The 27,342-nt window shown below is 45.4% G+C and overlaps 1 protein-coding gene across 4 annotated transcripts in view; it reads right to left on the bottom strand.

Moving 5' to 3' along the window:
- CDH3 (cadherin 3) overlaps nt 1-27,342 on the bottom strand; it is a 114,443-nt gene that overhangs the window by 44,977 nt on the left and 42,124 nt on the right. For 2 of the 4 annotated variants that reach the window (XM_058709687.1, XM_058709688.1), the window contains 3 exons: nt 15,862-16,139; nt 14,221-14,430; nt 643-763 (listed from right to left, as the gene is read on the bottom strand). In XM_058709687.1, coding sequence (XP_058565670.1) covers nt 643-763; nt 14,221-14,229 — 130 coding nt within the window. In that variant the 5' untranslated portion in view covers nt 14,230-14,430; nt 15,862-16,139. Of the gene's footprint in view, nt 1-642; nt 909-967; nt 2,236-14,220; nt 14,431-15,861; nt 16,140-27,342 lie in introns of those variants that run through there. The other 2 variants (XM_058709686.1, XM_058709685.1) reach the window with 2 other exon arrangements.

The following is a 27,342-nucleotide window of genomic DNA, read 5'->3' as shown; positions in this document are numbered from 1 at the left end:
GGGCGGGGGTGTCCCCAAGTGCGTGATGGCCCCAGCCCAGGTGTGCCAAGCCCAGTTTCCAGGAAGGCTGCGGGGGCTCAGGCCCTCCGGGAAGGGCAGGGTTAAGAGTGCATTCCAGAAGGCGGGGAAGAAGGGGGGCGGAGGAGGGGAGCGCGAAGAAGAGAAACAGACCCGGTCTGTCTGTCGGGAGACACAAAGCACGGTACACAAAGGGGGCCCGAGAGGGGCGAAGGGGGCTGCCCGGGGCACGGCTCATCCCCACACCTGCGCGGGGGTTGGGGGAGGAATGTGGACCGCGCATTCCTTTGCTGGGGCCAGTGGGGGAGAGCTTTCCACGTCCAGGCTGGGTGAGGAGCGCAGGCGCCTCGCACCCCGAAGCAGGTCAAGGTAAGCCGCCGCAGAGGGGCAAAGAGGGGTTGGACGTCAGAGGGCGCTATGCTCTCCATCCGCCTCGGTCCGCCATCCACCCGCGCGTTAGCCCCCGAGAGCCTTTCTGCGCCTTCTCCATACCTGAGGCGGAGCCGGCGGCGCCAGAAGTCCCCCGCCCCGGCCTGGACACCCCTCGCGCGGATCACACCGCGGCGGACCACGTGCGACCCCCCGCCCTGCGGTTCCACGGGGCTACCTCCCGGAGGGTCCTACCTCTCCTCGGCGCCTGGCCGGGCTCCAGCTCCGCGCCTCCCGACTCCAAAGTCACTTCAGCTTCCCCGAAGCCCGCCCGGCACGGCTCGGAGGCCACGCGAGGCAGCCAGCAGACCTGCGCCTGAGGGAAGAGGGGGAAAGAGGGAGGCCGGGTCACAGGCATGCCCGGTTTCTGCATACCCATCCCGAGATTCTTTACTGGCCTTTCGGGGCCACCTTGACTCCAAAGAGCCCAGCCCCGCACTCTCCCCGACGCCACCACCGCCTGCGGACCCCCACGCAGCCAGAACTGCCCGGCCCGGGCTAGGGCAAGACAGTGGAGTACCTGAAGGAGGAGGAGGAGGCGGAGGAGGAGGGACGCGAGAAACCCATTAGGGAGTCCCATGGCTGGAGAGAGAAGAACGAAGCTGCCGCGACGGCGGGCTAGCGCTCGGCTAAGCTTTCCGCTCCCCTTTGCGAGCAGCAGCCCGCGGGAGCGAGCGGGAGGGGGCCAGGTGAGCGCAGGTGGGTGCTGATTGGTCCGGCGCCGCAGGGTCCCGCCCCCTCGCAGGTGGGGCCGCGGCTGGCTTGGTCGAGGCACCGGCGAACGCCCTCCGGTCCTCTTTGATGCCTTCCAGGGATCCCTCGGCTTTTCTGGAGCTCCTCCCGGCAGGCGCGGAGGCCTTGTCTCACGGATTCCGGGTTCGAGGGGAAAAAACAAAAATCAAACCAACAAAAACCCACCCCGTTCCTCAGCCTCCGCAGCACGCGAAGAAAAATGTTTTGTGCCTTGCGGCTACAGTGGAAAAAACAGTGGAGATGCATCTGAACCCGACTGGAAACAGAGGCGCCCCATTCATACTCCCCCGAGGCATTCTGTTATCCAAAGCTTTGATGGAGGCCGGGTGTGTCCGCCCCACACCCGGCTACAGCCCGGGCTGCCCACTGCCTCTTTCTCCACCTCCCACGCCAGCCAGCCCGCTTCGAGGACACAGAGTAAGGTTTAAAACTGGCAGTGAGGTGCAACTTGCGGAAGACTCATTACGTCCACTGCACAGCCGAACAAATGGAGGCTGGAGAGAAGGTCCCAGTTTGGAACAGAGTTCGGAGGCTGTCGTGGGGCCCAACTGGGCAAGGTAGAAGGGTGGTTATTAGCCCCACCATCTCCAGCAATCCCCTTCCCCCATTAAATATAAATAACACTTTCTCAACTTTAGGTAACTTTTATTTTAAGTTTTTTAGTGTTTTTGAGAGAGACACAACGCAAGCGGGGGAGGGGCAGAGAGAGAGGGAGACACAGAATCCAAAGCAGGCTCCAAGCTGTCAGCACAGAGCCCCAGGCGGGGCTGGAACCCACCAGCTGTGAGATCACGACCTGAGCGGAAGTCAGATGCTTAAGGGACTCAGCCACCCAGGCGTCCCAACTTTAAGTAATATTTAAATAAAAACTTAAAAAAAAAAAACATAAAGACATTTACCTGTTCCTGAGTGGTTCAGTTGGCTGGGCGTCAGACTTCATTTGGCTCAGGTCTCGGTCTCAGGGTTCGTGGGATTGAGCCTGCTTGGGATTCTCTCCCTCCCTCCCTCTGTCTTGTCCCTTCCCACCCCACCTCAAAATAAAAAATAAAGACTTTTCAAAATGCGGCTGTTTTTATTGATCTGAAATACTGATATAAGTGAAAACTGTTATATGCAAGCAGCCTTCCAGTGAGCCTCCTTTGGCAACCACTCTCCCACCACCCTTCTCCCACCAACCTTCTCGAGAAATGCTGAACCAGCGGGGCTGGGATTTAGACCTACTTTAGACCTGAAGTGCTTCCCTCTTCAGGAAACACAACTGGGCCCCAGGCACAGAAACTGTCCTGAGACTCAGTCCCTCCACTCTGCCAGCCTTCTCCCAATCAAGCCGAGTTTCCCCATCTTCCAGTTCCCTGAGGTCTCTCCACCTTCTCTAGATGCCCTGAGAACCCAAGCTGACACCTCCTCGACACTCTCCTTCGTCCTCCCCAGCTCAGATTCAGGGGTTTGAGGAGGGGACTAGAGTCTCTAATTAGAGATTGTTTGGCCCTCAAGGGCTAACCTGGTGGCCTCCCTGGCTTTCCAACTACCAGTCCTGTGGCTATGAGGATGACACTTGCCATGAGACCATGGTAGTCCTCTCTCAAGCTGAGCATCAGCTCTGGGGCCCTACCACCTGCGTTCAAACCTGTGTTCCACCACGATTAGTGCTACAGCCTCGGGCAAGTGAAATACCTCTTTGAGGCTCAAATGGGACTGTGAGCATCAGATGGGACTATTAAGACATCTGCCCTGTAAAGTACTAGGATTAAGTGAGTTACTACATATAAATGAGGATTAAATTAATACGTTTAAAACCAAATCTCAGTACCTGGCACAGAACAAGTGCCCAAATGCTGCCTGGTATTATTGCTTTAGGATCTGGCTCATTTGTCCTCTGCCTCGTGAATGGTGTCTGTCCTCCTTGGCACCCTCACATTCCCCAAACTAAGAAATGAGAAACACTGCAACCCTTCAATTTCACGGCTGATGGTAGAAGCAAGCAATTGGCATCTGGTGTTAGGGGAGAGCTCCTTTATCTGGCCTGTGGTCCCAGCAGCTGTGGGTTGGGCGTGGACAATGCGCAGGAATAGCCTGAGGCAGCTTGCTGAGCTCCAAGCCTGCCTTGCTTGCCACGCTCCTCCGCAGGGGTCGCTTTCCGTGCAGGAGAGAAGGTTAGATGTCCGCGCTGGGGAGCATGGTGGCAGCGAAGACCCCAGAGGGTACCCCGTGGCTCCACCTATCTTCGCCTCGAAGGTTCCGCTGAGCCGGCCCGGAACCAGATGAAGCCATTAGGTGGACCGTTAAACACAGACGAGCCTCGAGATACAGGCCCTAATTAAGTAAACACCCGGCTAGAGGGCTGTTGAGCGCGCTCATTTCCGCCTCCTTCCAGGGCACTCAGCATTCCGGGAGAGGGCGGGGAGAGGAGAAATGGAGAGTCAGCTCTTCTGCCTGCAACTTGGACCACACTCCTGTCTTCTTTGTGGCTCCCCCTTATTGGTCATTTATTTATTCATTCATTCATTCAACAAATATTTGCTGGTAGCATGCTATGTGCCAAGCACCGGAGATACAATAGTGAACAAAACAGATAACTCTGCACCCTTGGACCTTCCATCCTCAAGTGTGGGGGTGGAAGGACTCAAGGAAAATAACCAAATAAGTAAATGTATGTTAGATAATACATGCTGTGTAGATGAACAAGAACCAGGTGGGAAGTGCCAATTCATGAGACATAAGGTAGGGTTGGAAATTGTACATAAAGTGATCTGGAAGGTGTTTCAGTCAGGGTCCAGCAGAAGACAGACTCCAGGTCAGGTGGTTCAAGTCTTAGTGAAGGGACTAGAGGAATGGGCAGGGTTCAGAGAATCAAGAGGGATGTTGAGGCACCAGGGACCCACAACAGAAGAAAGGCCTTAGAACTTTGAAGCCTGAAGGGCAAAGGGAAGAAATGGTGTCATTGAAAGTTGGGGGTTGGGGAGAGCTAGAGAATGAAGGACCACCCCTCCCAGATGCAGCTTGTGTCCAAGCAGACACAGGCACTGCCCAGAGCAGGGAGGATGTGGGAAAACTCCAACATCTCTCTCTGCTTGCCATTCATCTCCTGGCAGCGCTTCCCATGGACTAAACCCACCCAGAAGCCTGAGGGCAAGAAAGCCCAAGTAGTGGAGTGTCTAGGGGTCATTCTCCCCAATCACATGGCAGGATGGGGGAAGACAGAAAGAAAATGGATGAGGGGTGGGTGAGCAAGGGGCAAAGTCCAGACGCCTCAATGAGAAACGGACATTTGAACAATACCTGAAGGAAGTGAAGAAGCAGGTTACACAAGGATTCTGAAGAAAGAGTATGCCAGGCAGAGAAATCTGGGCAAAGGCCCTAAGGCAGTAGTTCACTTGGGACAGAAAAAAAAAAAGAGAGAGAGAGAGAGACAGTGGCTGGAGTAGAGTGAGCAAGTAGGAAATGAGTCAGAGTTGGAAGGGTGGGGAATAAATCATAGGCCACTGTCAGAACTTGGGTTTTACTGAGTGGGAAGGAAGGAAGGCACTGGAGACCTTGAGCAGAGGAGTAGTATTGAGACCGCAGAGGATGAGGGTAGAAGCAGGCAGGTCAGCTGGGATCCTACCGCAATCATCCAGGCAAAAACTGAAAAGGCTTGGTTTAGGGTGGACATTATAGAAGGGACAAGAAATGATCGGGTTAAAAACCAAAACAAAACAGAAAATAACAAGTGTTGGTGAGGATATGGAAAAATTGGAACATTTGTGCATTGTTGGTGGGAATGTAAAATGGTGTAGCCAGTATGGAAAACAGTGGAAAACAGCATGACAGTTACTAAAAAAATTAAAAATAGAATTATCATATGGTCTAGCAATTCCACTTCTAGATACATACTCAAAAGAATTGAGAACAGGGACTCAATTAGATATTTGAATATCCCTGTTCGGGGCGCCTGGGTGGCTCAGTAGGTTGAGTGTCGGACTGCGGGTCAGATCGTGATCTCGCAATTCGTGAGTTCAAGCCCCGCGTCAGGCTCTGCGCTGACGGCTCGGAGCCTGGAGCCTGTTTCAGATTCTGTGTCTCCCTCTCTCTACCCTTTCCCCGCTCATACTCTGTCTCTCTCTGTCTCTCAAAAATGAATAAACGTTAAAAAAATTTTTTTGAATATCCATGTTCTTTTTTTTTTTTAATGTTTATTTATTTTTGAGACCGAGAGAGACAGAGCATGAACGGGGGAGGGTCAGAGAGAGGGAGACACAGAATCTGAAACAGGCTCCAGGCTCTGAGCCGTCAGCACAGAGCCCGACGCGGGCCTTGAACTCACGGACCGCGAGATCATGACCTGACCTGAAGTCAGCCCGCTTAACTGACTGAGCCACCCAGGGGCCCCTTGAATATCCATGTTCATAGCAGCATTATTTGCAATAGCCAAGAGGTGGGAGTAATCCAAGTGTCCATCCACACATGAATAAACAAGATGTTGAACAGGTACAGAGTTTTAGTTTTGCATGATGAAAAGAGTTCTGTGGATGGATGGTGGTGAGGGTTGCACAACAATGTGAATGTACTTAATGCCACTGAACTGTATGTTACATGAATTCTACCACGATTTTTAAGAAGTTACTTTAAAAGAGTGATTAGGCTCTGAGTATATTTTAAAGATACAGCCAGGACACCTGGCTGGCTCAGTCAGTAGAGCACGGGACTCTTGAGCTCCCGATCATGAAATCCAAGCCCCATTTTGGGCATAGAGATTACTTAAAAAAATTCTTTTTTTTAATAAAGATATTGCCAACAACAAGATTGGCTAAAGGATTGGATATGGGTGTGATAGAAAGAGTAGGTCAAGGATGACTCCAGGGTTTGAGGCCTGAGCAACCAGCAGGATGGCAACACCACTTTTTGAGTTTGGGAAGGTATGTGTAGTAGACACGGCGAGGGTACCACTCAGATCCTCCCTGAGATCCCTTTGATGGTTTCTGAGCTCCCCTTTCTTGGCTTGTGTGTGCGGATGCTTCTAGCAGCCTGCACATGTGACCCTCTTCAGAGACCTGCCCGTCTGCTACTGGGGTTCCTTTGCTCTTGTAAGGAAGTGCCTAGGAGCTCACTTCCCCAACTCTTAGCCAATAACCAACTGGTACAGGAATATGGAAGCCCAGGTCCCTTTCCCCCAGCCTGACAAATTCAGAGTAACTTATATCTAGCATTCTTCTGTGGGATCAGGCTGAAGCTACTCTCTGGGGACTTGGTCTGAAATCACACCCCTGTTCAGCTTCTTGCCTCCCCGTCCTCCTTCTTCTTTTTCTTCTTCTCCTCTTCCTCCTCCTCCTGATCCTCCTCCTCTCCTTCTTCTTCTTCTCCTTCTTCTCTTTATCCGTCTCCTTCCTCTTCTTCTTCTCCTTCCCCTCCTTCTCCTTCTTTTTTAAATTTATTTTTTTCATAATCTTACACCCAACATGGGGCTCCAACACACGACCCTGAGATCAACAGTCACATGCTCTTCTGACTGAGCAAGCCAGATGCCCCGCTAAGGGCCTTTTTTGTCCTGTTTCTCCCACTCCTTTACCTACTCCTCTTGGGATCGCTTCCTTAGTAAGTCATCCAGGCACATGAGTCCATCTCAGGTTGGGCTTCTTGGAATCCCACTGCAGATGGAACAAGTTTGGAATTGGGGGAAGATCAGGACTTCAAATTGGGGCATGTTTAGAGATGCCTGGTAGTAGCATGTTGAGGAGGCTGTGGTTGGAGACACCAGGTCTGGGGGAGAGGTCTTGTCTGGGGATATACATTTGTCATGTTGGGAAAGCATCAGTTCTAGGGGCAGTCTGTAGAAAAAGACCTGCCTGGGTAGAATTCTGAGCCTCTGGGGCCTTCCCATCTCTGACAGAGCATGGCCTTCAGCAGTCAGAATGTCTATACTGTCCGGGACACCCTCCACGTACACAGAGCCAGGAGTCTTTCATTTTTTGCTTTTTCGAAAAGAAGTACACAAAATGAGAGAGAGAGAGAGAGAAGAAAAGAACATAAGAAAAGTAAACTTTTCTCTGATTAAAAAAACAAGAATTACACTTTTCCTGAGTTTCTTGTCTGCATTTAAACTCCTGGTAGGGGTACCTGGGTGGCTCAATCTATTAAGCATGCAACTTGATTTTGGCAGTCATGATCTCATAGTCAGGTCTTGAGATCCAGCCCTGTGTCAGCTCACACTGGGCATGGAGACTGCTTAAGATTCTCTCTCTCTCTCTCTCTCTCTCTCTCTCTCTCTCTCTCTTTCTCTGTACCTCTGCCCCTCCCCCAAGCATGCTCCCATGTGCTTGCTCTCTCTCGCTCTCTCTCAAAATAAATAAATAATAAACTCATGCTACTTACTGTGGTGTGCAGTCTCTGGCATTGTTACTTTCCTCTGTCTTTCTACCTCACTCTCTAGCACCCCTTTTCTCCCTCATTGGGAGCTCCGGGTCAGGGATCAGAATATAACTTCTCCAGATTCCCCCACACCACCCAACCTGGGAAAGGCCTGTGGCATTGAAATTAAGGTTGACAGAGTCTGAACCTTGCCTCTAAAGACGACTGCCTGGGTGACCCGGGGTGAGTTATTTAATCCCGCAAAGCCCTCTGGAGTTAGTCGTTCCTATTTGATGGGTGATGGTGAGAATTATCCCAAACTGAACTTCTGACTTCCCCTACAAACCTGCTCCTCTCACAATCTGTCCATCTCAGTGAAAGGCAATTGCATCCTTCCAGCCTGAGGTGTCTTTCACTCCCTGACTCATCTTGTACTCACTCTGCTTTTCCAGCACTTGCCTCCCTGCGGTTCTGTGAACACACCAAGCGCGGGCCTGCCTGCAGCCTCTGACTTGTGCTTCCCTCTGCTGGATCGCCCTTCCCAAAGACGTCCACCTGCCTCTCTCCCTCACTCCTTCAGGCCTCTGCTCAGATGTTGCTCCTGTGAGATGGCTTCCCTGACCATCATGCATAGAGAGCATTCTCCCATCACCCTCTTTCGCCCTTCACCCTGCTTTATTTTTTCAGAGCATTTATCACACACTAATTTATTAGTACATACATTAATTTTTTTTTTCTTTTTGGAGGCAACACACAGTAATGATTAAGAGCAAGGACTCCAGGGGCGCCTGGGTAGCTTAGTCAGTTAAGTGTCTGACTCTTTATTTCGACTCAAGACATGATCTCATGGTTTGTGGAATCGAGCCGTGTCTTGGGCTCTGTGCTGGGGGTAGAAACTACTTAAGATTCTCTCTCTCTCCCTCTGCCCCCTCTCCCCTGTGTACTCACTTGCCTGTGTTCTCTTATCCTCCCTCCCTCTCTCTCTCTCTAAGAAAAGAAAAAGAAAAAGAAAAAAGAGTAAGTGGCAAGAGCCACTGTCTGGCTTTGAATCCTGAATCCAGCTTTTCTGACCTATGGGATTAGGTAGGTGATTCTAACTCCCGTGTGTTCCAGTATTCTCTAGGGGTTCCGGGCTGGCTCAGTTGGTAGAGCGTAAGACCCTTGATCAACTCTCTTGTGCTCCAGCAGTCTCATCTAGAAAATGGGATAAGCATAATAATACCTTCCTCATAGGTTATGATTTACTATTTGTAAAGCACTTTAGAACATTATAAACATAAGTGCTTATTAAATTGTATTTATTGTCACTCTCCCCTCATTGAGTGTATCCTCTGTGAAAGATAGGTAATTTTTTAAGTTTATTTATTTATTTTGGGAGAGAGGTGGGGGAGGGGGGAGAGAGAGAGCTGGAGAGGCCAGAGAGACAGAGGGAGAGAGAATCCCGAGCAAACTCCACGTTGTCAGTGCAGAGCCTGATGTCAGGCCTGAACTCATGAACCATGAGATCATGACCTGAACCAAAACCAAGAGATGAATGAAGGTTTAACCGACTGAGCCACCCAGATGCCCGTGAAAAGTATTTTTGTCTGCTGTTCACTGTTGTACATTCAGCGCCTAGAACAGCCTAGCATAAAATACTCAAGTATTTATTGAATGGATGAAATCAACAAGATCTTCCTGATGAGAGATCCAATGAGCTAATACAGAGATAAATGTTTTGCAAAGTGTCATACAAATAAAACAAGTCATAATAAAATGAACTACTGCTATTTCCTGAGCACGCACTGGACACAGACTCTGTACTAATTACTTTTATGCATGAACTCATTCGAATCCTCACAACTTGACATAGTAGTTCATATTATTCTCTTTTCACAGACAAGGAAACTGGGGTTAAGTCCCTTGCCCAAGACCACACAGCTAAGGCAGAGGCAGAGCCACAGTGCAACCCAGTTCTGCCTCACTCCAGCATTCATTGCCTGAACCAGTTGCCAAGCTGCTATCCATCAATATTTGCTGGAAGAATGAATTTGTGAAGCAGGTCTTTGGTATATTAGGAAGAATTCCACAATATCCAATCCTTTCTCTTAAAAACCTCTTAAAATAAACATATTTGCCCCTGGTTCAAGGTTAAATTCTGGGTCCTCCAAGAAACACTTAGAAAGAGCTTTCCTGCCCATTTTTGGTAGCAAAAATTCCCAGATCTCCACTCCCACACAGCACATTTATGGGGATGTGTCCCAAAGACAAGCGGGTATTTTGTAGTCTTTTCTAGGAAGTAGCCTTAAAACTGGGTGAGGTCCTATTTCCTGTCCCTCCCCTCCACTGCCCAGTGCTCTGAACAAACGATTCCATAGTCTTACTTCTTTATATTTGTTCTTGATTTTTCTGAGACCTTCCTTTTTGTCTGGCAATGTCACTGGCCAACTCCTTCCATCTATCACTTCTGAATCCTTTAAGGTGCTGAGACAGCTGATCCCCAGCAAGAAACTTGATCCATATTCCTTCCCTTTCCGTGAATCTTGGGAGGGGCTGTGCTGCCTTCAGCACTGGTGAAGTTTTGCCAAGGTCTGAGCTGTCAGTTTCCAGAGATCAGAGGCCAAGCATTTATGTATGTGTGTACACCGAGCACACAGAATCAATTAATCGATAAGCACTCACAAAGCCCTGAAGACTTGTGGTTGGCCAAGGTCTAGAGACTTTGAGAAGTGTATGGCCAAAAAGGGCCTTAAGGAAAATAATAATAACAATAAAATAATAATAATAATCTATCCTCAAAGCCATTCTTCATCCTTCCTCTAAGAGGCAGGTGACCTGCAATTTAGGTTTCCCAGGCTCCCTTGAGAGATAACTTCCTGCTGGGGTCGGACAGTGGGAAGCACTAGAGGGAGACTAGAGGGTGGGACAATGGAAAGGCCAGGGTATTTCTTCTCCTACAGCAGTGTCTTGGCAAAGGCTGTGTCTTGTCTACAGCTCCAGCTCCTGCTGTGGTTCCAGGTTCTGCCAGACTCTGGGCTCCAGTAACACCACCGTTTCCCTCTCTTCTTCCTGCTCAGTGGTGGATGATTTCTTGCTGCCTAATCTGTAGGTCACATCACTGTCCTCTATTTGACTTCTCAGCCTCTCCATCACTTCTGTATTAAGCTCCCTTTGCTTTAAAGACTCACAGTGTTTTTTGCCTTCCCTATTGGAACTTGACTGATAGAAGAGTTAAAACTTACACAGTGCTGGGGCACCTGGGTAGCTCAGTCAGTTGGGCATTTGACTCAGATCATGATCTTGAGGTTTGTGAGTTCAAGCTCCGCATGGAGCTCTCTGCTGTCAGCACAGGGCCCACTTCAGATCCCCTATCCCCCTCTTTCTCTGCCCCTGCTCCGCTCATGCTCGCGTGCTGTCTCTCTCTCTCTCAAAAATAATAGACATAAAAAAAAGAAAACTTACAAATACGTGCCAGTGTCCTAAGTGTATTATGCAAGATAACTTTCTCAATTCTACCATCTGAGGAATGATTACAGTCTACAGATCACATTTACATCACAAAACTGAGGCACAAAGAGTTTGATCTACCCTAGTAACATCCCAAATCTGGATGCATATCAAAAATTTGCTCAGGAAGCAAATTAAAAATAGAGGAGATGATGGATGCCATCCTATACCTACTGAATCAGACTCGTTGGTCCATGGGGCCCAGGAATCTGGATATTTAAAAGATCCCCAGGTGATTCAGATGCTGCTAACCCAGCAGGCCTCCATGAACTGGTATTCAGGAAATCCTGACCTTGTTCTGGTGATGAAGACACCTAGATCCAGATCAGGAAGGTGGCCTGCCCCAGCTGCACAGCAAGCTCTCTGGCAGACAAAAACACCACCAAGGGCAGCAGTTTCTGCTATCTTCACTGCCTTCTCCTTCAAGGTCACATGGCTGGTTCTGACGTTTGGACTTGCTTTCCCTAGGAGGCATCTGAAGCCACTTCTTATAAGAACTGTTTTGGAAAATTCAGTGTATAAACAGACATGTACGCAGGATTTCTGACTGGCTGATCAGTGTTTGGGAAAGAAAAAAGGAGGCACTTTAATCCACATAATCTCTTATTTTCAGTCCTTTCTGAACAACTTCAGGGAGTTAGTTAATCCTGCATTCTACCTTCCCTATTCTGACCAAGACTCTGGTTGGGTGAAGAATATATATTTTTTAACAGGAGCCCATGGCGATCAGACAATTTTGAAAAGATGATCAAAATCCAAAAAGCCCACAATCTAAATGGACTTCATAATAACCAACCCCATAAGGGCTGGATTTTTGTCTCCTCTCCGCACACCATTACTATATTCCCAGCACCAACGGCAGTGCCTGGCACTTAGCAGGTGCTTAATAAATATTTGTTGAATGAGATAATAATAGTAATACTTTTTCCTGAATTTTGAAAATATTTTTGGTACAGTTATTCCCTGATCCCCACGATGGACAGGATAGATATCAGAGTCTTCATTTTACAGATGAAACTGAGTTCGGAGAGACTGGGTGCCCTACCAGGTCACACAGCTAATGAGAAGTGTTAGAAGCTCTCTCTATGAAATTCTCCCTCCCAGCCAGTGGTGATGAGGAGAAACACTAGTGGGAAGACGCACATATGAATGAAGAATAAACTGTCAGAATACAGTTCAAATAACTTGACAAGGGAAGAAATTCTAGCCTTTCACCAGGGGAGGAGATTGGGGGCTCAAAAATTCCAGAGGATACACAAATCTCTCTCTCTCTGAACTCAGCACTTTCCTTAGTCAGTTCAGGCAGCCCTTGCTTGCCTGCTTTATTGGTAATAGTAACTCCCCCTTTGTCCATATCATCAAATGCTAAACGCTTTGTGCATCTTATTCTACCATCTCTCTCCTGGACGACTGCAGTAGCCTTCCTTAATTCCCCTCCTACCTGTTTTCCCCACTCATGTCAGACTGATCACTTAAAACTGCCTAAATAGGGGCGCCTGGGGGGCTCAGTAGGTTGAATGTCTGACTTTTGATTTGGCTCAGGTCATGATCTCACGGTTTGTGAGTTTGAGCTCCGCATCGGGCTCTGCGCTGACCGCATGGAGCCCGCTTGGGATTCTCTCTCTCTCTCTCTCTCTCTCTCTCTCTCTCTCTCTCTCTCTCTCCCTCTCTCTCTGCCCTCCCCTGCTTGCATTCTCTCTCTTTCTCAAAATAAAGAAACGTTTTAAAATAAAACTTCCTAAATGAATAAGCAAATAAAACATAAAACATAAACAAACAAACAAACAAACTGATCACTTTATCTGATTAAAATTCCTAAAGGCCTCTGCACTATGCTCTGTCAAGGTTCTGCCTGGTCTAGTCCCCACCTACCTCTCTATTTATTACATTCAAGAAATACTTATTGAGGGCCTACCATGTGTCAGGTGCTATTTGGGGCATCGAGGATGCAGCAGTAAATCAAATAAACAAGGTCCTTTCAAGGAGTTTGTAAGAAAAAAAGTAGAGAAGTTAACAAACAAGATAATTAGAGACTACTGAAAGTGCTAAGGTGGAGATAAAGTAACAAGAAAATCTCTAGGGAAGCCAATTTATTGACAGAATGGTCAGGGCAGATGCTCTGAGGAAGCAACACTGAAGCTAAGACCTGAAGGCTGAGAAGGAGTCAGTCATGGAAAAGTTGGGAGAAAGTATTCCAGGCAGAAGGAACAGGCATGTGCCAAGGTCCTGAGGTAAGCAACTTCTACAAACCAGGAACAAAGAAGTCAGTGTGGCCGAAGCAGAATGAATCAGAGAGACAGATGAGGTAACGGCAGAGAAACAGGTGTGCGCCAGATCATATAGGGCTCTGTAGCCACAGAGAGTAGTCTTTTATTCCAGAATAAAAGAAAATCACTGAAAAATTTTAAGCAGAGGAGGAATATTGCCTGATTTATATTTTGTAGCAATCCTTCCGGCTGCTGTGTGAAAATGAACTGGGGGCAGGAGGAATGAATGAAGGACAAGAGAGAAGGCTGGTGCTGGGTCCAGGCAAGAGATGATGAGCTTGCCTGGGGCCACAAGACAAGATGAAGTAGAGTGGTCAGATTCCAGATAGAGCTGTGGGGTGAAATTGACAAGACTTGATGATAGATTGATTTTGAGGATGAAGGAAAAGAGGAGATGGTGCTATTTATGGAGACAAAATCAAGTGCAGGAGGAATCAAGTTACATCTGGATTGTGAAGTTGGAGCTAGCCAGATGCAGATGTCAAGTTCACCATGGGCTATGGGCAGGGTTGGATATACCAACATGGGTATCTCCGAACAGTCAACACTCAGATGCATTGGATTAGCCCTGTTGCCCTGTGACATTTGAAGACTGGGCAGGGAAGGAGGGACTAAGAGAGGTAAAAGGAAAACCAACCATAAGATTGAAGTCCACAAATGAAAGGGTTTCAGAAAAGAGGAAGTGATCAGTTGGGTCAAAGTTGCTGGGAGCTTGAAAGATGTGGTCAGAGATATGTCCATTGAATTTGGCTGCTCGAGTTTGTTGGGAGCATAGTTTTAGCAAGAAGTCAACCCAGTAACAATACTGGATTAGACAGAAGAGTAAATTAGAGGTGAGGAAAAATGTATGGACAATTCTTTTCAAGTTTCCTTCAACAGAGAGTGTAGCTGCAGGTGTGTATGTGCAGCCAAGTGACAGTTTGTTTTTCTAGCTCAAATTTACTAGAACCATGTTCTCCAAACTTCAGTCATTGAAGAATAGTCTTTGGGGGTGCCTGGGTGTCTCAGTCACTTGAGCATCTGACTTTTGATTTTGGTTCAGGTTACCATCCCAGGGTCATGAATTCAAGCTCCACATTGGGCTCCACACTCAACGTCGATTCTCTCTCTCTCTCCCTCTGCCCCTCTCCCCCGACTCCTGCTCTCTCTCTTTCTAAAATAAAAAAAATAAAAAAAAATAAAAAAATTAAAAATTGTTAAAAAAAAAGAAAAGGAATCATTTTTGTTTTTGCCCCATCCATATCCCAGGAGTACTCTATATGTAAAATTAGTATTAAAGTCAACTCACTTTTAATTTAAATTTGCTGGAAATATTTACTTAAAAAAAAAGCAACATTACTACATCAAATGGGAAACCAACACCACTTGCCATAAATAGTGAATCAGTTCAATAAAAATAAAACAATGTCACTAGGTTCCAGCTGGAGATTATTGCCTGCTGGGGGCCGAGCCTAGGATAAGCTCTGTTTAAAAAGGGAAATCACTAAGTGTTAGATGTTGAAGACATACGGACATCAAAGTGAAACTTTCTCCTTCAAGGACTGAAAGAGAATTAAAAGGAATTTTGGAGGGGCAGGGGGTGGCCTATGTGATTTAAAACCACCTAATGGTAGGCCTATACTCTGAGAAATACTTCTTAGAACATTTTATTTTATTGAGAAATAACTTACACTTAGTTGAGTGTGCAAATCTTAAATGTGAAGCTTGAATAATTTTTACAAATGTATATACCAGTGTAACCAGCACCCAGCTCAAGCTCTACAATTTCCCAGCAAGCAGGCCAGTGCCAACCTCGAAACATAACAGACAAGGTGTGTGTCTTCATGGGATTTACAGTTTGCTCCCCATGATATCGCTAGCTCCTAGCACAGTGCTAGTACATACTAGGTGCTCTCTCTCTTTCTTCCTTTTTGGCTTGTCTATGTTTTGTGTTTTGTTTTGTTTTGTTTTTTTTCCTATTAGTTTTCTACAGAGAGCGTGTGTTATTTGTGAGTTAAATACCAGTCTTATCCAGGACACCTGGCTGGTTCATTTGGTTGAGTGTGCAACTCTTGATCTTGGGGTTGTAAGTTCGAGCCTGATGTTGGGTGCAGAGATTACTTAAAAATAAAATCCTAAAAGAACAAAAACAACCAGTCTTATCCAAACTCCAATTTTCCAGAGTGTCTAATCGAGAACTTATCAAGGAAAACCAAAAAGAACAACATCAGGATCTCCCTGTGGATATAAAACCCTGGACTGACAAGAGGGAAGTGTCCAAACAGAAGAATCCAGGAGCAGGTCTCCTGATTCCAAGCCTCTCCCTCACCTACTAATCTGTATTTTATAGCCCTCTGCAGCGGTCTTTGCTCTCACACCCTCACACACAGTAGTTAAGGACACCAGAACCCATTTGTGTGCCCTCCTCATTAAAACAGGGACAGCAAGACAAAACATCACCAACAAGTCTTTAAAAATTTAAAGAGCCTGATAAAGTCCTTCATTTGGCATCTGCCACGGAAGGAAATCGCCTCTGGCGTGTGTGTCTGTTGTGTTCCCCCTTTCTCAGACATCTTTTGTACAAACACCCCTCCCTAAGGTTTACCTGCAGCTGATTGTAGGAGGGTGTCAGGACCCCTTGCAGTGGAGGATGGGGAAAGCCCTTATTTTCAGACAGTGAAGCTAATGAGTTGATACTCTTCAAGCACGTTGAGGATCAAAGCGTGAGATCTGAAACTTCGGCAATAATACAGCCACCTGCGGGCATGGGTGGGCCCAAGCTGGGGGGCCCTGGAGAGCAGTACCGGGTGCCGTGCACACTGGCTGAGCCTGCCTGTGACAAGACAGGTGTCAGGGCTGACTGGAGAAGGCCAGGTCCCCAAGCTGCATGCAGGAAGAAAGAATTCAGAACAATTGTAATTAAATTAGTTACAGGAATTTGGGGGTTGGAGAGGGGTGGAAGTAAAGGACAAGGAAGAAAAAAAATATTCCCACCAAACCAAATGAACAAATGTTAGAGTTTTAGCTTTAGTTTGCTTCCAAAATGATGCAACCAGTGTCCTTTGTGTCCAAAATGTGCAACCGGAATATCGTGATTAAGGTAAAAATACTTGATTTCTACTTAGAAATTCATTCCCATCTTTACCTCCAAAGATGCAAACACTCTGAAGTGGTTTATGTGCTCCTCCCTGAATCTAAAAAATAGTTTTACATAATTGTAATAGCCCGACAACTTACTTTTCCCAATAAGTCACATATTTGTAAGAATTGTCCAAGTTGATATACATGAATTTACTCCTTTATCACCTCCAGCACATACATGGACCACATTTTGTTGGTGGCCATGTAATACCCATAGCCAACACTTAATAGCATTCCTCTCTCCCAGAAACGTTTCCAAGTCCTCTCTGCATATTAACCCCTTTAATTCTCACAAGGACCTAGGAGGGCATAGGCATAAATCAAATTTCTCATCATCACACAGCTGGTAAGTTGTCAGGGTATGATTTGGGGCCCAAGTCTGGAGCCAAAGTTAGGCTCTTAACCACTACATCATCCAGCCGGCACTTGGGTTGCTTCCCAAGTTTTGATCTTTCAGGCAAGTTGTCCCAGTATTGTATCAATCAGCTATTGCTGGGTAACAAACCATCCCCAAAATGTAGTGGCTTAAAACAATAATAGTTTGTTATTTCTCATGATTCTGTGGGATGACAAGATGATTCTTCTGATCTCACCTGGACTCACTTAATGGCTGTGGTTAACTGAAACAAGCTGCGGTTAACTGGCAGCTTGACTGATTGGCTTATGGTGGCCTCAATGACATGTCTGGAGCCTCAGCTGGGATTTCTGGCTGTCTCTTTCCAGCTGGACTTCTTCAGAAAATGGTGGCAATGTTCTAAGAAAGTGACAGCAGAAGCTCCAAGGTCTCAGCAATATTGGTTTAGGAAAGTCACAGGGGTGCCTGGGTGGCTCAGTCAGCTGAGCGCCCACCTTCAGCTCAGGTCATGATCTCACTGTTCCCAAGTTCGGGCCCCTCGTCAGGCTCTGTGCTGACAGCTCAAAGCCTGGAGCTTGTTTCAGATTCTCTCTCTCTCTCTCTCTCTCTCTCTCTCTGCCCCTCCTCTGCTTGCACTCTGTTTCTCTCTCTCAAAAATAAATAAACATTAAAAGAAGAAAGAAAGAAAGGAAGGAAGAAAGAAAAGAAGAAAGAAAGAGAAAGAGAAAGAAAGTCAAAAGACCAGCTCAGATTCAAAAAGTGGGAAAATAGACCCACCTTTGATAGGAGAGAAAGCAAAGAATTTGTGGTCACCTTGAATCTACTAAAGTAAACATCCTTATATATACCTCTGGTGCATGGGGAGTGTGTGTGTCCCTAAAGTGTACCAAGAACTAGAATTTCTGGAACTGGATTTTCTAACTTCATAGTTGTTTTTATTGAGATATAATTCACATACCATAAAACTCACCATTTTAAACTGGTGAATTCAAGAGTTTTTAGGCTGTACAACCATCACTGTTATTTAATTCTGGAACATTTTTATTAACCCCAAAATAAATTCCTAACTCATTGGTAGGAAATTTCCATTCCCCCTCCTCCTCAGCCTTTGGAAAGCACCTTTAGATTTAACTATTCTGGACATTTCATATAAATGGAATCATGTAATATATGGTCTCATATCTGGCTTCTTAAACTTAGCATAATGTTCTCAAGGTTCATCTGCATTGTAGCATGAATCAGTACTTCATTCCTTTCTACGGCTGAATACTAGTCCATTTACTGACTAACCACATTTTGTTTATCCATTCACCAGTTGATGGACATCCACGTTGTTTCTACTTCTGAATAATGCTTCTATGAACATTCATGCACAAGCTTTTGTACAAAAACACATTTGCAATTCTCTTGGATATATATCTCAGAGTAGAACTGTTGGGTTGTGTGGTAACTCTATGTATAACTTTTTGGGGAACTGCGAAACTGGTTTCCATAGCGGCTGTCCCATTTTACATTTCTCCCAGCAATTCATGAAGTTTCTGAATGTTTCTGAAGTTTTCCTCCATGTCTTTGCCAACATTTGTTATTTTTCATTAAAAAAAAATTATAGCTACGGGTCACCTGGCTGGCTCAACCTCACGACCCCAAGATCAAGAGTCACGTGCTCTTCTGACTGAGCCAGCCAGACACCTTCAATACTTTGTCCATTTTTGTTTTTTTGTTTTTTTTTTTTGTTTTTTTTTCAACGTTTTTAATTTATTTTTGGGACAGAGAGAGACATAGCATGAACGGGGGAGGGTCAGAGAGAGAGGGAGACACAGAATCGGAAACAGGCTCCAGGCTCTGAGCCATCAGCCCAGAGCCTGACGCGGGGCTCGAACTCACGGACCGCGAGATCGTGACCTGGCTGAAGTCGGACGCTTAACCGACTGCGCCACCCAGGCGCCCCATGTCCATTTTTGTTTTTAAAAAAGTTTTTAACATTTATTTTTTAATGATTTTTTTAATGTTTATTTATTTTCGAGAGAGAGAGAGACAGAGTATTAACAGGAGAGGTGCAGAGAAAGAGAGAGGAAGACACAGAATCCGAAATGGGCTCCAGGCTCTGAGCTGTTGGCCCAGAGCCTGATGTGGGGCTGGAACTCATGAGCAGGGAAATCATGACCTGAACCAAAGTCAGACACTTAACTGACTAAGCCACCCAGGCGCCCTGTCATTTATTTATTTTTGAGAGACAGAGAGAGACAGAGTGCAAGCAGTGGAGGGGCAGAGAGAGGGAGACACAGAATCCAAAGCAAGCTTCAGGCTCTGAGTTGTCAGCACAGAGCCCGACGTGAGGCTTGAACCCATGAACCGTGAGATCATGACCTGCGCCAAGTCAAACGCTTAACCAACTGAGCCACTGAGGCACCTCTCCTTTGTCCATTTTTAAAATTTTTTATTGTTGAATTGTAAGAGTTCTTTATATATTCGTTAATAGACCCTAATCAAATATATGATGTCCAAATATTTTTTCCCATTCTGTGGGTTGTCTTTTCACTTTCTCAATAGTGTCCTTTAAAAAACACAAGTTTTAGGATACGTGGGTGGCTCAGTTGGTTGAGCGTCCAACTTCGGCTCAGGTCATGATCTCACCGTTGGTGAGTTCGAGCCCCGCGTCAGTCTTTGTGCATACAGCTCAGAGTCTGGAGCCTGTTTCAGATTCTGTGTCTCCCTCTCTCTCTCTGCTCCTCCCCTGCTCGTGTTCTGTCTCTCTCTTTCTCAAAAATAAATAAACCTTAAAAAAAAAAAAACTGAAAAGAAAAAAACCACACAAGTTTTGGGGCATCTGGGTGCTCAGTCAGTTGAGCATCCAATTCTTGATATTTGCTCAGGTCACGATCTCGGGATTGTGGAGTCGAGCCCTGCATCAGGTTCAGGGCTGAGCATGGGACTTCCTTGGGATTCTCTCTCTGTGCCCCTCCCCCACATGTGCTCTCTTTCTCTCGAAATAAATACATAAGCATTAAAAAAAAATAAAACACACAAGTATTTGTTTTGATTTATCTATTTTTTCTTTGGTTGCTCGTGCTTTTAGTGTCATATCTAAGAAATCATTGCCTAATCCCAGGTTATGAAAATGTGTACTTATGTTTTCTTCTAAAAGTTTTACAGTTTTAGCTCTTACATGTAGGTCTTTAATCCATTTCTAGTTCATTCTTTTTTTTTAATTTTTTTAACATTTATTTATTTTTGAGACAGAGAGAGAGAGAGAGAGCATGAACAGGGGAGGGTCAGAGAAAGAGGGAGACACAGAATCTGAAGCAGGCTCCAGGCTCTGAGCTGTCAGCACAGAGCCGGACGTGGGGCTTGAACCCACGGACCGCGAGATCATGACCTGAGCCGAAGTCGGCTGCTTAACCGACTGAGTCACCCAGGCGCCCCTAGTTCATTCTTATATATGGTATAAGGTAAGAGTCCAGCTTCATTCCTTTGGATATCCACTACCATTTGCTGAAAAGACAATATTCTTTCCCTGTTGGGTAGTTTGGAGATCGTTGTTGAAAATCAGCTGGCTACTATTACAATATCAAATAGTAAGAATAATACCCAGCATCCTTGCCTTGTTCCTAGTCTGGGAATAGTTTTATTGTTTCACCATTATGTATGTTGTTTGATACGTATGTGTCAGGAACAGGACTTTCTCTTTAACTCTGGTTTACTAATGTTTAATCATAAATGAATATTGAATTTTATTACCTACTTTTTGCAGTTATTGAGACGATCACATTTTTCTCCTTTAACCATACAGTGAGGTGCATGTATTACATTACATAGATTTTCTGTTGTTGAAATGCCTCTGCATTCCTGGGGTAACCAATTGCAATTATTTCCTATTCTGAGTTTCTTTTATAGCTCCCTGTCTCAGCTCATGCTTTGAGGGTCCATGTTGTTTCATGTTCTGGATCTGCATCAAAAGGTCCAGTTTCTTAGTTGGAATGTTCTCCTAGAAGCTTCCGGAAGCTCAGGTTTGCTCATTAGTGATGTGGTGGAGGTGGCCAAGAGGCTCTAGGGCAGAGCCCAGTGCTTTAGGCTGTGTGCGTATTTGCCACAGAGGAGCCAGATAAAAGCCAGGTGCCGAGCAGGTAGCAGCATTCCAAAGTCACTACTTTGGTCTTTAAGCAACAGAATTCAAATTCTTTGTCCTTGTCTGTAAAGTTTATTCTGTGTTGTAAGCACTGTGCTAACTGTTCTACAGTAGAGTTTCCTTTAATCCCCTTAACCTCCCTGTGGAGCAGGTATTATCGTCTCTCATGTACACATGAGGAAACTGAGGCTGAGAGAGGTTAACTTGCCAGTGGTCATCAGACAGAGAGCCACGGTGGCTCTCTGACACAAAATTAGGTTTGTGTCATTGCAGAGTCTGTGCCCTTAGCCACTGCTATATGTGCTATGTGTAATCAGCTCTGTCAGCCTGAGCTCCCATGATCGATGTTAAGTACCAACAGCTCCGTGTGACCAGAGCGTGACCAGGCATCACCAAGTGTGATTGGCTGGAGTCGTTTGTGGTCGGCTTGGTCTCAATGTCAGGCTGTGACCCACGCTCACATGAGGTGTTCTGCAGTAAGGGCCCCCTTAGGGAAATTGTGCTGTGTGCTTTTCTTTCAAGCCTTTAAGAAATAACAGCTTTATTTGTGATGTAACTAACCTACCATACAGTTCCCCAATTGAAAGTGCACAATTCAGGATTTTTTGTACATTCACAGACTTGAACAGCCATCACCATAATCAATCTTAGAGTATTTTCATCACCCCTAAAAAGAAGCTCTGTGCCCCTTAGTAGTCCTCATTTCCTCCCAGACTCCTCACCACCAATCTGCTTCCTGTCTCGACAGCCTCGCCTTTTCTGGATATTTCATCTAAATGGAATTGTACAATATGTGGTCTTTACTGACCGGTTTCTTTCACATTAAATAATGTTTTCAAAGATAGGGTATATGTTTGTAGCATATACCAGTATTTTATTTCTTTTTATTTTCAAGTAACATTCCAATGTATGGATATACCCCATTTTCTTTTTCCATTCATCATTTGGTGGACATTAGGGTTGTTTCTACTTGTCGACTATTAATAATAATGCTGCTATGAATATTTATACACAGGTTCTAATGTGGGCATATGTTTTGTGGGTTTTTTAATTTTATTTTTTAAGTAGGCTTCACAGCCAGCACAGAGCCCAAAGAGGAGCGTGAATTCACAATCCTAAGGTCGAGACCTGAGCTGAGATCGGGAGTCAGATGCTTAACGAACTGAACCATGCAGGCGCCCTGTGCACTTCTCACTTTCTAATGTAATATAATTTACCTTTTCTTATGATCATCGTTCTCGCATCCTCTTACACTGCCGTCCCCACCCTTGCCAAATCAGCACAAGGAGGGCTGAGATTTTTGAGTAATTTTTTCCAAAGTCTGGAACAGGCCTGGCACTGTTAGATGTTTAACAGATACTTGCTGAATGAATGATCCAGCTGCTAGGTTAGATCAGCCCATCCCAAGCTGCTCTCTTTCCTCCTTTTCTCTCTCCTGATACAAACACATCTTAGGGACACTCTTAGGTTCTTTGCTTTCTGCTCCCCACTTTCACACCAGCTAATTTCCCACCAGCAGGTAATGCCTGAAACTTCCTTTCAATGAAGCTGCACTTTGGGTTAACATTTTCTTTTAAGCTTATTATTTTGAGAGAGACAGAGAGCACAAGGGAGGGGCAGAGAGAAAGGGAGAGAGAGAGAGGGAGAGAGGGAGAATCCCAACCAGGCTTGATGCTGCCAGAGCAGAGCCCCACATGGGGCTTGAACCCATGAACTGTGAGATCATGACCTGAGCCAAAATCAAGATTCAATGGCTTAACTGACTGAGCCACCCAGGTGCCGCTGGGGAGGCCCACCCTCCCTCGTCCTTCCCTTCCCCTTCCCCTTCTTCCCCTACTCCTTCCCCTTCCCTTCTTCCCCTTCCCCTTCCCCTTCCCCTTCCCCTTCCCTCCCCTCCCCTCCCCTCCCCTCCCCTCCCCTCCCCTCCCCTCCCCTCCCCTCTCCTCTCCTCTCCTCTCCTCTCCTCTCCTCTCCTTTCCTTTCCTTTCCTTTCCGGACTGGGAGCCTGACTGGCTCAGGCCAGCCTGAGAGTTACTGTCCCAACTCTCCCGGATCTGTTGTCCACTCTAAGTTCAGTCAGCCCTGGCCCAAGCGGTGAGTGATGAGACACAACACAGCAGCAGAGGTAGTGGGCTGAGATCCTCTCAGAACTGCATGTGGCTGAAAAGACAAGGAGCAGCTTCACTGGCTCCCCCAAGAAGCACAAATGCCAGATAAGAAAGCAGGGCAGCGGCTGTGCTCAGGATGTCTCCTGGCAATGCTGAGGTGGATCTCAGTTCTCCATGCTGCCTGCTGGCTGTCCTAGCCAAGGGACAGCAATAAACCATCAATCCTGCAGGGTCATCTCTGCTTGTCCAAAAAAAGCCCTAACTAATACACTCTCCTCTCACAAACCAGTGCTGGGGGGATTTGCTGAGACCTTTTCCTCTCAATTCATAGAAATTTCAAGAAAGAGAAATTTTGTCAAAATAGGGCAGCTCCAACCACAATGCTGCTAAAGCCCCGACTGATTATTATGGTGAAGACAGTAAGAGGGAAAAATAAGAGCAATGAAAAGGAGTCTCCTAGACTCTGTAAATTTAGGGAGGACTGAAGGTAATTTTATTTTATTTTTGAAAAGTACTATGATAAAAAATATATAGACAACTCCAGTTGACTCCAGCAATCCATGTGGGAGAAGGGAAAAATTCAACTCCAGTCCACCCTAGCCATCATATCCCAACTACAGGGGGGAACAACTGAGAAGCACATGTGAAGTTCACAGTCCAGAGGCACAGGCTCACAAAGAGTCTGAGACCTAATCATAGGACTATAGAACACTTCTTCTCTCAGCAACACGTTACTACTGTATTACTTAGCCTATTTGCAGAAGTTCCTTTTACATAGTGCATCATGACTGGCTATAAAAAAAAAAATTACAAGACATACTAAAAGGCAAAAAACACAGTTTAAAGAGACAGAACAAGCATCAGAACCAGACTCAGAAATGGCAGGGACGTTGGAAGTATCAGATTAGGAATTTGCCACAACTGTAATTAAAATGCTAACAGCTCTGGGGTGCCTGGGTGGGTGGCTCAGTTGATTAGGTGTCTGACTTCAATTCAGGTCATGATCTCTGAGTTTGTGAGTTCGAGCCCTGTGTCGGGCTCTGTGCTGACAACTCAGGGCCTGGAACCTGCTTCGGATTCTGTGTCTCCCTCTCTCTCTGCCCCTCCCCCACTCAAGCTCTGTCTCTCTCTCTCAAAAATAAATAAACATTAAAAAAATTTTAATGAGGGGCGCCTGGGTGGCGCAGTCGGTTAAGCGTCCGACTTCAGCCAGGTCACGATCTCGCGGTCCGTGAGTTCGAGCCCCGCGTCAGGCTCTGGGCTGATGGCTCGGAGCCTGGAGCCTGTTTCCGATTCTGTGTCTCCCTCTCTCTCTGCCCCTCCCCCGTTCATGCTCTGTCTCTCTCTGTCCCAAAAATAAATAAAAAAACGTTGAAAAAAAAAATTTTAATGCTAACAGCTCTAATGGATAAAGTAGACAACATACAAGAAGAGATGGGTAACCTACACGGAGAGTTAGAAATTCTAAGAAAGAACCCAAAGAAATGTTAGAGATACAAAAAAAAAAGTGTAACAGAAATGAAGAATACCTTTAATGGCTTATTAGTAGATTGGACACAGCTGAGGAAAGAATCTCTGAGCTTGAAGATATTTCAGGAGTAACTTCCAAAACTAAAAAGAAAACGGAAAAAGAGTGGGAAAAAACCCATAATATCCAAGAACTGTTGGACAACTACAAAAGGTGTTACAGACATGTAAATGGAAATGCCAGGAAGAGAAGAAGGAACAAAAGAAATCTTTGAAACAATAATGCCTGAGAATTTCCCCCAAATTAATGTCAGACACCAAACCACAGAACCAGGAAGCTCAGAGAACACCACATGGAATAAATGCCCCCGAAAAGCTATACCAAGGAATATCATCTTCAAACTATAGAAAATCAAAGATAAAGAATAAAAAAGTAGAGGGGCACCTGGGTGGCTCAATCGGTTGGGCAGCCGACTTCAGCTCAGGTCATGATCTCGCGGTCCGTGAGTTCCAGCCCCTCATTGGGCTCTGTGCTGACAGCTCAGAGTCTGGAGCCTGTTTCCGATTCTGTGTCTCCCTCTCTCTGACCCTCCCCCATTCATGCTCTGTCTCTCTCTGTCTCAAAAATAAATAAATGTTAAAAAAAATTAAAAAATAAAAAGAATAAAAAAGTAGAAAGTAAGAAGATAAATCCTGAAAGAAGACAGAGGAAAATATACCTTACTTATGGAGGATCAAAATTGGGAACTAAATTTACGTTCTCCTCAGAAACCATTCAAACAAGAAGAGAGTGGAGTGAAATATTTACAGTGTAGAGAGAAAAACTCCACCAACTTACAGTTCTGTACCCTGTGAAATTATCATTCAAAATGAAGGAGAAATAGGGACTTCTGGGTGGCTCAGTCAATGGAGTGTCCAACTTGGGCTCAGGTCATGATCTCCTGGTTGTTGTCAGTGCAGAGGCCACTTCTGATCCTCTGTCCCCCTCTCTCTGCCCCTCCCCTGCTTGTGCTCTCTCTCTCAAAAAAAAAAAAAAAAGTAAAGGAGAAATAAAGTTTTTCTCAAACAAAAATTGAGAATTTGCTGCCAGTAGACCCGTTTTGCAAGGAATTTTCCTTTAGAGATAAGGAAACATATAGGTCAGAAGCCCAGATCTACATAAAGAAAGAAAGAGCATTGGGGCACCTGCATGGCTCAGTCAGTTAAGTGTCAGACTCTTGATTTTGTCTTAGGTCATGATTTCATGGTTCATGAGATTGAGCCCCACATTGGGCTCTGTACTGACTGTGTGGAGGCTGCTTGGGATTCTCTCTCTCTCTCTCTCTCTCTCTCTCTCTCTCTTTCTCTCTCAAAATCAATATACACTTTTAAAACAAGGACCTCAAAGAAAGAATAAGTGAAATTAAAATACAAACTTTTCTTTTTCTTATTCTTTTTTAAATGTTTACTTATTTATTGAGAGAGGGAGAGAGAGAGAGCAAGGGAGGGGCAGAGAGAGAGAGAGAGAGAAGAAATCCCAAGCAGGCTCCACACTGTCAGTGCAGAGCCCAATGTGGGGTTCAATCTCATGAACTGTGAGATTATGACCTGTGCTGAAATCAAGAGTTGATGCTTAACTGACTGAGCCACCAAGGAGTCCCTCTTTTTCTTACTCTTAATTGATCTACAGATAAATTTGTTCAAAATAATAAATAGCCACAATGTATTTGATTATGTATATATATGCTTATGTATATGTCAAATAAATGACATCAGTGATACAAGGGACAAGAGGGAGAATCAAGATTATTTTGTTATTATAAGGTACTCACACAACCTGTAAAGCAGTCTGGTGTTATTTGAAGGTAGACTTGGATTAGGTATAAATGTGTATGGCAAACTTAAGGCGATTACAAAAAAAAGTAAAAAAAAAAAAAAAGAAAAGAACAAGAAGTAAATTAATATGCTAAGAAAGGAAAGAAAACGGAATTATATAAAATGCTCAATAAAAACCACAAAAGCAAAAAAAGAGCAGGAGACAAAAATAAGAACAAGGAGCACCTAGGTGGCTCAGTCAGTTAAGCATCTGACTCTTGATTTTGGCTTAGGTCATGATTTCATGGTTCATGAATTGGAGCCCAGTGTTGGGCTCCATGTTGACAGTGTGGAGCCTGCTTGGAATTCTCTCTCTCTCTCTCTCTCTCTCTCTCTCTGCCCCTCCCCCACTTGTTCTCTCTCTCAAAATACATAAACATTAAAAAAAAAAAGAACAAGGAGAGCAAATAGAAAACAGGTGCAAATATGGCAGATATTATTCCAACTATATCGATAATCACTTTGAACATCAATGGTCTAAATGCACCAATTAAAAGATACATTGTCAGAGAAGATCAAACCCAACTATATGTCATTTATGAAAAACCCTCCCTTTAAATATAAAGACACATATAGATTAAAAGTAAATGGATGGAGAAAGGTATACCATTCTAACACTAATTAAAAGAAAGCAAGAGTAACTATATTAACTTTAGACACAACAGGGGCGCCTGGGTGGCTCAGTCGGTTGAGCGACTGACTTCAGCTCAGGTCCCAATCTCACAGTTTATGAGTTCGAGCCCCGCATCGGGCTCTGTGCTAACAGCTCAGAGCCTGGAGCCTACTTCGGATTCTGTGTCTCCCTCTCTCTCTACCCCTCCCCTACTTATGCTCTGTCTCTATCTCAGAAATAAATAAACACTTAAAAAAAAATGTTTAAAAAAAAAACTTTAGACACAACAAACTTCAGAGCAAAAAAAGTCTTCAGGGTTAAAGAGGGGCACTGAATAATGATAAAGGGGTCAATTCTCCAAGAAGATATAACAATTCTTATTATATATATGTCTAACAACAGAGATTCAAAATCTGTGAGGC

The sequence above is a fragment of the Neofelis nebulosa genome, chromosome 17 (assembly GCF_028018385.1).
Source record: "Neofelis nebulosa isolate mNeoNeb1 chromosome 17, mNeoNeb1.pri, whole genome shotgun sequence".
Taxonomy (NCBI): domain Eukaryota; kingdom Metazoa; phylum Chordata; class Mammalia; order Carnivora; family Felidae; genus Neofelis; species Neofelis nebulosa.
This window is presented reverse-complemented; position numbering and strand designations above follow the sequence as displayed.